A 12,165-nucleotide genomic window follows, 5' to 3' on the forward strand; every position below is an offset into this window, starting at 1 on the left:
CCAACACAACAGAAAGACTGACAGGCTACATTCCCATTATAAAGTCCAAAAAAGGATTTACAGTACAATATACCACACATCCTCCTCCTGTTTAAGTAGAACAGATATGTTCACAATTTGATTTACAAGTTGTTGAACTACTGCAGAATACAGTGCCCTCCATAAGTATTGGAAAAGAAAAGACAAAAATGTTCTGTTGGCTGTGGAGTCAATACATTTGCAAATATGATTAAATGATGAATATGAGACAAAACTACAGAATGTCACATTTTATTATTAGCTGTTTCAACACATACATGATTTACCAAATAAAAAGAGCAGCACTTTTAGAGTTCATCCCACTCATTGATGTGAGCAGTATTGGGACAGTTGAACATAAGGCAGATATAAAAGATTAAAAGCTATTATTTAGTTGCAGATCCCTTGCACACAATCACAGCAGTGAGTCTGTGACCCATAGACATCACCAGACTCTTGGTCTCATCCTTTGAAATACTTTTTCCAGCCTTTAATGCAGCCAATTCCCATTGTTGCTTGTTTCGGGTAGTTTCTGCCTTTACTCTCTTCTTCAGCTGGTGAAATTCATGATCATTTGGATTTAAATCTGGAGATTGACATGGGCAATCTAAGACTTATAAATTCCTTGACTGAACTGGCAGCTTGTTTTGGGTCATTGTCCTGATGCAATATGAAGCACTTCCCAATGAATCTGGTGGCATTTTCTTGAATATTGGTAGGCAAGATGGTTTTGTACCCTTCCAAATTCATTCAGCTACTGTCATCATACATTAAGTCATCAGTAAAGTTGAGAGAGTCTGTTCCAGAGACAGCCATACATGCCCATGCCATGACACCACCTCCACCATGCTTTACAGATGAGGCTGTATGCTTGGGATCATTTGCAGTTCCCTTTTTTCTCCACATTTTTGCTTTCCCATCACTTAGATAAAGGTTCATCTTTGTCTTATCGGTGCTTTTTTGCAAACTCTAATCTTGCCTTTCTATTTTTGGTGCTGGTCAGAGGTTTGCATCTTGCTGTGTAGCATCTGTAATTCTGTGTCAAAGTCTCCTGAGGACAGTAGATTGTCAGAGCATCACCTCAGCTTTCTGGAAGTTGTTGGTGATTTTACAGACAACTTTTAGGGTTCATTTTCACAGCTTTTATGATTTATCTGTCATCAACTACTGTTGTTTTCTCAGCCGATCAGGTCGTTGTTGGTTGCTGGTGGTTTCCAAACTCTTGATTTCTCCATGCCCTTTGTTTTTGCTATAGCTCTGATTGACTTACTCTTTTCTTTTCGCATCCAAATTGCTTGCTTTTCTCTCAAAGTCAGCTCCCTCGTCTTCATCCTGGTTTGTGTGTGTCATCATCGAATGCAAGATTCAGAATACAAAAGTAATGGATATAACTGATACGACACATTCCCTGCTTTTAATATCTGAAGAATTAATGCAACAGGACACAGCTGATCACTTAGAAAGACCTGTGAGGCAACTGTTCCAATACTTATGCTCACATCAGATAGAGGGATGAAACTCTTAAAGTGCTGTTCTATTTGGCAAAACATCTGTGTTGAATCACCCAATAATAAAATGTGACATTCTGTAGTTTTGTCTCATATTAATATTTATTCATATTTGTATATGTCTTGACTCCACAGCCAACAGAGCAATTTTGTCTTTACTGTTCCAATACTTTTGGAGGGCACTGTATATAATTGTTTTGTTGTATTGATTGGTCCAGATAAGGTCATGTAAATATAAGTGGTGCAGACTCATTTCTGCTCCTATGACTCTCAATTACATTTTTCACCACATATTTACATGGGAAAAAATGAGACGAGCCTCTATCTCCCTAAGCATGATCATTACCACCTGCCAAAGCCTTGTGGTAAATCTGAATATATTCAACTCACTTTAGGACCTAAAAAAATCCAGAATCTTTGAAAAAAAATTTTTTGCAGAATGTTGAACACATTATGAACAATGTTTTCAAGTAGATGCACATTTTGGTGTTGCACTACATCTACTGCTCCTACAGACAAACCATGGCTTTATAAATGTAATACGGCAATCAAATAGGATACACTAAAAATACTGTTATTTCTCTAGATGAATAAAATAAGAACATCATTCACCTCAGGTAAAAATATAGTAGCAAATGTAATGACAATGACAATGACAATAAGTGGAGTGGTATTAGTTCTGGAAGCAGCTTCACAGTCTACCTCCTGCTGTTGTTGCCCTTGAAGACTACACTGGCCCATTGTTCTCTGTAATAACATACATTTCAATATTGTCAGCAGTGTTAATTTTTCTTTTGAAGAAAGCAGGGAACTATTGCTCCTGTTTTGCAGTCAAAAGATGTAATTTGGTGTACTATGTTATGGTCATTCACCTCTCTAAACTTAAGAATATGGAATAAATAATACACATAATACTGAGCACAGGCAACCAATTCTGCCGTGCCATATCATAGTAGCTATTAATTTAACATTTAAAGTGTTCCAAGATTCTTATTATTGTTTTGATATACTGTATTAGTGATACTGTGATAAAGACATTTTTGTTTTGGCGATTATATGCTAAATAAGTATTAATTAAATTGTTTTTGCTCATGTTTCTCACAGTGTGAGCTTAAAGGGGACATCGGATGCAACATTCACTTTTACATGGTGTTTGAACTTAAATGTGTCTTGGGAATGTGTGTACAACACAACCACCCTATAATGATAAAAAAAACACAAATCATAAGCACTTTCTCAGAAGAAGCCGTTCACAGATTCTGGGTAAAGTGACGTCACTTTGCATAGGCCCCTCCCATGGCTGTTGACAGACACTGTTGTTTTACCTTAGGCCTGCCCTGATTAAGCTGTAAACAGTCAATTGTTTCGACGCCAAAGCAGGTGTAGACAAGAATGACTCCTAAACGATTGAGTTGTTTTGATGTTAGAGGTAATAATGAACATAGCAGTCCTCATTTACTCCGGACATCTGAGCTGCTGAAGATGCAGTGGATTCATTTTGTTTTTGAATGCACCCCCGATCTACCTAAATGCGTTTATGTTTGCGCAAATCATTTTACACAAGACTGCTTTGTAAATGAGGGTTAGTACAAAGAAGGTTTCGCTAAAAAGTTGTTCCTGAAGGATGGAACGGCACTAACTCTTTGTGATCCAGCTTCACCTCCAGTACAAGTACAAGTAGATTTTTTTTTAATCTTTGCAAATCACCTTTCCTAATAATGTGCTAGTTACCAAGTTCCATGATGAATGGAACTAAAGTTAACAGAGAACATTATGTTGTCATTTCTATTTAGAGCCTTCTCAATATAATTCATAACCACACATTAATAATGAACAATGCATTAAGGTAACTGCCTTATTACATTAACTATACAGTACACTTCAACATTTGAAGAAGATCAAAACCAATAGAATACGTGTTCTTGTCTTAGGACAACATTGATGAAATTTTTTGATCTACTTCAAATGTTGAACACTGTACATTAAACTTGCCTGTGTCGAAGTTTTATAAAGGTGTTTGTTAATGTCTAATAAGTCATTTACAAATAGCTCATTATCATTTAAAACGACATGTACTGAAACGGGTCGCTGTGAACGGAGCTGGTTTTGACAAGATAAAATGGGTGCTGTTTTACACTACCGCTGAAAGTATTTTATAGACTTTTCTTTAAGACCCCAAAGAATCATACCAACTTGTGGAAAATGGGCATCCGATATCCCCTTTAAAGGGGATGTCTAATGTTATTTCATGCATTTTATTCACACTGTTAAAGAGTTGGTTCCTAATGTTAAATATGGCCAAAGTCTCAAAAAACAAGTTGGACATATGACAAAGTATTTCTGTGCCACAGTCCTTCAGGCGTCGTAAGTTTCTTTAGAGTATGACTCTGTATGACATCATAAAGTGTGGAATTCCTTGTATGGGCACTTCTATTGGGAAGAGCGTGTGCACACATCAACAAGGGGTGCTTTCCCAAAAGCAACAATGGTCGCAAGTTCTGTCGTTACCAACAGTGTTCAATGGAACTAACGACCATAGTTAGCCAGCAATGCTTTTGAGAAACACACCCAGAGCGAGAGCAACAGTACGCCCATCAATGTGCTTCATTCGGGTAACTGAACTTGGAAGTCATCATCAGCGCTGCACAGGACTTGCTCAAGAAGGATTTTACATTTTGTTTTGGACCACAAAAAAGAAGTGTGTTTTTGGTTAGGAGGTGAAGATAACCTTGTTTCCTTGCCAAGATTCCAGCTTCCTATAATGCCTGGTGAGGTTGGAGAACACCTGACAAGACATCATAGACCATTTGTCTTTACAGAATCTCCCCAGATCTTTCAAATTCTGAGGTCCATGTTCATTTTTTCTCATCTTAAGTTCACCCTACTAATTTTCTATATACGGTTCGGATCAGGGCACTGGGATGGCCATGACAGAACCTTAATTTTGTGCTCAGTGACCCATTTTGTGTTTTGGATTGTTGTCCTGATAAGAAGATCCAACCACTGCCCTTCATAAAATTCTAGCAGGGACAGTCAGGTTTAGATTTTTTTATCTGTCCCTATTTGATAGAATCTATGATGCCATCTATCTGGACCTCCGGTAGAAAGATAAGCTCACAACATTTAATATACAGCAGTACATTTCATTTTACACATGGGGTACTTTTTATCACTGTGTACACCAAAACCATCTTGAGTGTTTGCTGTCAAAAAAGCTCCATTTTAAATTTAATTTGACCATAGAGCCCAGTCCTGTTTGAAGTGTTTTTGCATGAGAGCATTTTCATCTCAATTTTTTTTCTTGAAACCCTCCCAAACAACATGAGATGATGTAGGTGCTGTTTGATTTTTTTTTTTATTTTGAGGCTTTTTGACCCTGAGACTCCACTATTTTCTGCAATTCTCCACCTGTGATCCTTGGAGAGCCTTTGGCCACTCAAACCATCCTCCTCGCCTTTAAGACAATATAGACACGTATCCTCTTCCGAGCATATTTGTAACATTTTGTTTTAATTGGAAATTTTTAATTATTGCCCTGATGGTGGAAATTGGAATTTTCAATGCTTTAGATATTTTATTACAGCCACTTTCTATTTTGTGAAGCTCAACAACCTTTTGCTGCACATCAGAACTATATTCTTTGGTTTTACTCATTGTGATGGATGATTAAGGGAATTTTGCCTTTGTTTTCCCTCATGTTTATATTCCTGCGAAACAGGAAATTTGCATGTTCATAGTGACCCTGGTGTGCAAAATAAATTTTACTCATAATTTCTTGGAGTGCCAATAATTGTGGCCAACAAGTATTTGAGAAAAAACATTTATTTCATAATGAGATTGTCCCTCACTCATTTTCTACCATTTTACTTCAACGAAAGGTTAGATTTTTGTGTTTTTTTTAATAAAAGATCATAAGGCAGATTTATTTTCACAGGCTTCTTTGTTCATATTTACCAAGGGTGTCAAAAATTCTGGCCACAACTGTATATAACATGTATATGAGCCTACACTCTTAAAACAAATGTGTTGAAAACAACACAACATGAGTTAAAAAACAACACGTTGAGTTAAATTCAACACACAAAACGTGTCATAGAATGTAACACATAAATGTGCAGCTTAAGTATTGATGTGCTTTTTTTTGTATGTATCTAACACAACTGTGTGTTACTAAGAAATTGTTTAATATATGTTAATATAAAATGTATTAAAAATGTTTTTATGTTTTAAAAAACAATTTGTGTACATTTATTATGAAATCTCACAGGAAACATTAGACACTGCTCACATACTGTTTATTTGTTTTCCTTTTTAACATGGAATTAATGCATTCAAATGTTTTTAATACAGTATACTGACTATAAACTTGTGAAATAAGCATTTCAACACATTATACATTATAAAAACCATTCATCAAATATTATAAAACTCATATCTGTTAAGCAGTCAAATAAAACAGCATAAAGTTTCCAGCATAAAGTACCACATTTTCTGAACTTATTCTCAAGTGTACCAACATGTTCTTTTTCATACAGAAAAAAAATACTTTTAATGTACCTGAAAACAATTACATTCAGAGAACTGCAGAATATATATACAGTTTTAAGCAGTCAAAAAGGAAATGTCCAACATAGGACAAAACAGTTATTTTCATCTCATTAGGTAAGATGATAGTCATTTCATTTTTTTCCAAACTTTGCTGGATTGCTGGTGGCCATGTGGAACTGCAATGGCAAAGTATTTTGAAAGAAGTCTCTTTGATGCTCAAAAAACATTTCTTATTATCAATGTCTGTACTCCTCCATCTTTTCCACAGCATGAGTAAACGTCATTATCAAAATAGCCTTTTAAAAGCCAACACAATGTTTTTGTCCACCTTTGGGAATAAATGAACTTCTCTGAAGACTGGATCCTGCTCAGAACTTTGCCAACATCAGAGTGTTCCCTGGTCTGTACGCGTGTCCACAAACACAAATGTACTCAGTCCTTCAGTGGAGATCCTGGGTTCCAACACTATATTAAGACAGAGAGAGAATTCATTTTTAACCTGCATTTTTAAACCTTTTTTACTCTAACATATATTTGAAAGTAACAGCTTGTCAATAACATATACAAACATGTCAGCTGAACTGTAAACTAAATTATGTCAGATTTAATTTTAATACTTACATATCCTAAATTCTGTCCAAAAATGCTGAGATCCATAGAGAGAAAGACTCCAATTGAGGATTTAGCCTTCAGCTTGTCTGCAGTGAAAGGAGTAGCTGTTTGAGACTAAAACACACTAAGACACATGCAAGCAATCACTATGTGAAGATCTTTCTCCTTCCTAAAGTAGTTAACCCACCTGTGCTCTGATATTAGGTGCCTTCCTGGTCATGTGGGACTGCAATGGCAGAGAGTCTTCTGCCTAACGAAAGATCAAAATATAAACTAAAGTTTATAAACTAAAGAATGCCTAATTTGGTATGAATGAATGATTTAATGTGAGTTTTACTGCAGTGCTTACCTGAATTGTGAACATAGAAAATGGTCCATCTTCTGATTGGCTCATTTGCTGTATAATAAACATAATGTTAGACATCACATATTTAATATAATGTTAGCACATTTAGATTGTAAGCTACTTGGTCTGCACCAGTGACTCCAAAGCACTTATAACATATTGCTAATCATTTCAGCAAACTTTTAAATACTTTAGACATAATAAATAAAGAGCATTGCCAGCACCATTTCTTTATTGACAAAAAAAAGAAAAGAAAGAAAAAGGGCGGTCATATTTACCACTTTTTTTTTACCACATAGCTACCACTCTTTACTCTTGGGAATTTCGAGTTAAAGTGGGAAAAGATTGTCCATCTGAAATCAGTTTTCACCACACTGACAAGCTGCTTGATGTAACTTTATGTTACAGTAAAGTTAAGATTGCATATGTGCTTCAGCTAACTAACGTTATTGACAATTACCGGGTTTTTGCCCACAACATTTCGCTGTGACCGCACGTTTAAAACAGTATTAAAACAATAAGCAGCAGGAAACATTGTTTTTGTTAATAAATGTAAGCAAAATATGATTTCAAGTACATCTTACCTCAGAAATCTTGCTAGCAGTCTCCGTCTCCTCCGCAGTAAAAAAGTGGTTTTGACGAGCAGTTTTGACGCGAGGGTTAGTCGATTAATGTAGTAAAGTGATTATGGTATAAATACGATACTTTACTTACAACAATACAGAAGTAAAACGAAATGGCATGTAGCATTACAGACTAAAATGACTATGGGCTGACTGGCTTCTGTTCAAAGACCCTAACATTAGTCCCTATTGGTTCACACACTAGCTCATTTAAATAACGGACGTCTTTAAAAACTACACAAAGTGTTAGCACATGGGTCCACACATATTGTGTTAAATGCTGTGTGTAAATACACAAGTTAATTTTTAAACTACACAAATGTGTAAAAGAGGTTATTCTTTTCTACACATTTTTATTTAATATTGACACAAAATGTGTAAATTAGAGTGTTACACAAAGTGTGTAATTTTTTTTACACATCTTTTCTAAGAGTGTAGTATTCAATTGCAATATTCTTGCATTTCTGTGTCTCCTTGGTGGTTATAGAGATATTTCATCTAGTGCAGAAAGCCAAGTCCTGATCCCAGCTGAACACCTCTGGTGTGACTTTAAATGCATCACCAAACACCAATAACTTGTACATAAGGGCACTGTCATTTTAGACACGTCCAAAACTGTTGCAAACGATGGAAATACAATTTTTAAATACATGAATTATGTTTCCATCTTTGTTGCCACAGATTTGTTAGTGTCTTTTTCTGTTCTAAAAAAGGGGGTCCCAACACTTTTGTCCTTATAGTGTCTATACAAGTCATTGGTGTTTGGTGATGAGTTTTTGGCTCAAGGTCTGCATTTAAAGTCACACCAGAGGTGTTCAGCTGGGATCAGGACTTGGCTTTCTGCAGACCAGTCAAGTTCTTCCACACTGACTGAATCAATCATGTCTTTTTGAACCGTGCCTTATACACAGAGACACTGTCATGTTAGAATAGAAAAGGGTTCTGTCCAAACTGTTGCTATAAAATTAGAAGCACACAATTCCGTACAATATCATTATATGCTTAAACATTAAGATTTGTACTCATAGAAATGACTAAAGTAGTCAAACATGTTCATTAGAAGGGGGTGACCCAATACTTTTGGCTATATAGTGTATATATATATATAGAGAGAGAGAGAGAGAGAGAGAGAGAGAGAGAGAGCGAGAGAGAGAGAGACAGAGACAGAGACATGATATGTTAGTTAGAGAGAATATGTTTTATCACAACCCTCTGAGCCACAGCAGGTGTGAATGAGTGAGTACGTTTGAGAGGGAATGTTTGTGAATCACCAATGAATATCTGAAAGATCACAGGGAAACTAACAAATCTTTTCAGATTTAAATGAAAGAAAGCAACATTAAAGGCAAAACAAGAAGGGCTTAAATCTTTAGGCATATGCCTCCTACTCTTGAGATGAGCCACAGCATTGCACATCCCATGAAAGTGTTATATGAGTGTGGGCAGTTCTGTACAAAACAAAAAACACCATCAGAACACAGCCCCCGTTATTTATGAGGGCGGTCAACTACAGTTTAATCAACGTGCTACAATCTCACCTGTATCTCTGGCAGGAACATATGGTGATGCTGGCATAGAGAGGATTAGGACCGTTTTTTTTACCTACTTTAAAACTATTTCATCTATATTCAGCAGGTAGAGCAGGGGATGCATTAGAAAATAAACATGTAGACAAGTGAAGCCTGTGTGCCTTTTATTGTTGTCAGGCTAGTGCAGGTGCTTCAGTGGCAACTTCCCTATTTAAATGCACAAAATTCATAAGAAGTCAAATTTCATAACACTAAAACCAGTAATGTTTGCTAAGGTGAACAAAACTATATTTCTAGGTTCCCATTTGTTAAATTCTTCAAACATAAATATTAAACTTTGTCACTTTTTGACTTTGATTTTGTTTTTGTTGAGCCATTCTGCATATTGTCATCATCATCATCATCATTTGTTTTGGTACACCTTGAATTTGTATTACACCTTCCTCAACATTAAAATCAAATAAATTGCACTTTTTATAGGTTCAAGAAAATGTTCCATTTCTGATTTTTCTGACTATTATTTCATATGTCAGGCTTTTCAGGGTTAAGCATCAATTATCATGAAAAAATATCCCTCAGGTTTACAGCAGCCATGTGAAGGTTACAGTGATTCCCTCATCAAAAATTCTTTTTTTTTCTTTTACTGAAAGGGCAGTAAAAGGGCAAGGGCGGTCCCTGGGTGTTTCGGCATGAAACAGGCAGTGATAACCAGTCTCCTCCCAGTAATAAAGCTACTCAGACCTCCAGGTGAAAAGCAATCTAAGCAACCAAGCTTCACTCTTCACAAAATACAGCACAGCAAAGCACCAAAACATATCAGTTATCAAAGACACAAACTGCAGTTTTTGACTTGTTCATTAACATCTACATAAAAATAAAATCCAAAAATGAGCTGCCTTTATTTGATTGGCTGTGAAGATTAAAAGTAAAGACTTTCGAAAAGTGCATAAATTAGCATATATTGACGATTGCAGTAGCTGAAATACCGACAGTTCAAATGTGTCTCTATTGTTATGGCGCACAATACTGCTCCATGGATCAAAGAGCGACCAATTCAGCCATCCAAAGCAAATGGGGGTTATTTTAGATACTGTATTATATCAATTCAGAACGCTTTTCTGAATTGTTTCCCTCTACGAAAATTTCTTCAATTCTTCCTTAATTATGTGTAGCAATCCTGCCAATGTCTCATTCTACAGTGTCATTTTCAGTCTTTTTTATAATGCATGTTCATAATACCTGTACTATAGCATTATAAAAAAGTAAAAATTACTTACAAAAGAATAAATAAAATTGTAAACATTACAAAGAATTTGCATAAAATCTAAATGATATGAAGAGATAATACATTAAGAAAAAATTAATTGTTATATTACAGAGCACTATTTTCATGCTGTAAGAGACTTTCAGAATTAAAGTAATAATAATATTGTGTACACTGATGTTTGACCTGTTTCAAAACTTAAAGTGAGTGACAGTATCTGCCAAGGCCACAGCTGAATTTCTGGGTATTAAGACCGTAAAGTTTACGCTTTTGAGTGAATCGGTTCTTTGGAACGTTGGTTTCACTGATTTGACTCAGGAACCGAATCAGCGATTCATTTCAGAATTCGGGTGATTGGTTTACTGTCGATCTTATTTCTGGTTCTTAAAAACATGAACGCTTTGTTTGAGGTATTCATGTTACCAACAAGTTTTGCATCAAAAGTGTCTCACTATAAATTGATTTTACAAACACAATAACAAAATATCAGTTACTACCATTTTAATCACAGTAAACCTAACTGTGCTCACAATCAACGGCGCAAATGAAAACGAACATAAAGCTTAGTCGATCACCAAAACTCGGTTCAGATTCGCGATTCGGTTCGAATGATTCTTTCCAAAGAACCGAAACAGACATCACCATGAAATATTGCTCGCAGCCTTCTCGCTTTGTTCTCTCCTGCACAGATGGGAAGTGAAACTCAACTGATGGATATAATGTTTCTATTTACATCGAAATGTTTTAGAAGTTCATAAAATAAACAGATTAAAAGATGCAGATGTCGAGCATCCTTTTTATGTCCCAAGGCTGACAAAGAAACATGATGTTGGAGTCGTGCAAACACAAAGGGATGCAAACAGCTTTTCCATCTTCAAAGACTGACATTACACAATGTATCTTCAATGTAATAATCACACTCATATTGAAAGCGTATGTGGCCAGGCAGGATTTAACTTAATCTACTATTCTAGTATAAAACTGATTTTTTTCCACATCATTAAATATTTTTGCAATTAACGCACATACTGTAGAAGTGTACGTTACATGCATGAACGCCAATGCCACAGTGGCCACTCGAAATTGATGTTTTGCCTCTACAACAAAGACACTAAATGGAAATTGAAGAAAAGCCACAGTCTATACTCACGTATGGGCGCAGCTTGCGATGCTGACAGGTTTGTGGTACACCTCCAGACAGATGGGACAGGAGAACTGGCTCTCCAGGCTTTCCCCAGGTGCGGCTGCTGCGGCTCCATTTTGCTGCTGATGCTGCCTGAGCTGAGCAGCAGACACAAAACTGCGGAACATCGCCATCATGAACACAGACCGCAGGATGAACCACTAATACTGCCGATGCAAATAGGATTCCGTTTTAAAGAATGTCTCGCAAGGAAAATGTGATTTACACGACATTAGACACCGCATCTGCGATCTCCAACAGTGTTAACCGAGGAGGACACGCCGTTGTTCCAAAGAAGTAAACATTACATGGTAGCTTTAACGGAACGGTCTCGATCCGATTAGACCAACAAAATGATGGGAGTTGTAGTTTTTACTGCGATTATTTACAGCGAGTGACTGTTCTATACAACTACATTTCCCAGATTCATAACAATTCCATGGAGCATAGATAGATGGCGTCAACATGAATGTAGCGAACGTGACAAACAGGTCTACGTTGTCAATAATAAAAAAAAGGAATGAATAGTATTTT

General features: G+C 36.2%; 1 protein-coding gene and 1 long non-coding RNA gene across 3 annotated transcripts in view; both read right to left on the minus strand.

The window, feature by feature from the left end:
- Window positions 1-11,974, minus strand: part of rnf166 (ring finger protein 166) — a 30,637-nt gene extending 18,663 nt beyond the window's left edge. The window contains exon 1 of one of the 2 annotated variants that reach the window (XM_079431828.1): window positions 11,599-11,974. In XM_079431828.1, coding sequence (XP_079287954.1) covers window positions 11,599-11,768 — 170 coding nt within the window. In that variant the 5' untranslated portion in view covers window positions 11,769-11,974. The remainder of the gene's footprint in view (window positions 1-11,598) is intronic. The other variant, XM_079431827.1, reaches the window with a different exon arrangement.
- On the minus strand, window positions 5,803-7,149 carry LOC306879124. Its single transcript, XR_013784986.1, has 4 exons — window positions 7,036-7,149; window positions 6,874-6,936; window positions 6,696-6,772; window positions 5,803-6,539 (listed from the first exon to the last, which is right to left on the minus strand). It is a non-coding gene; the product is annotated as an uncharacterized lncRNA (long non-coding RNA).
- Window positions 11,975-12,165: the final 191 nt, after the last annotated feature.

This window comes from Barbus barbus (genome assembly GCF_936440315.1).
Source record: "Barbus barbus genome assembly, chromosome: 2".
Lineage (NCBI taxonomy): Eukaryota > Metazoa > Chordata > Actinopteri > Cypriniformes > Cyprinidae > Barbus > Barbus barbus.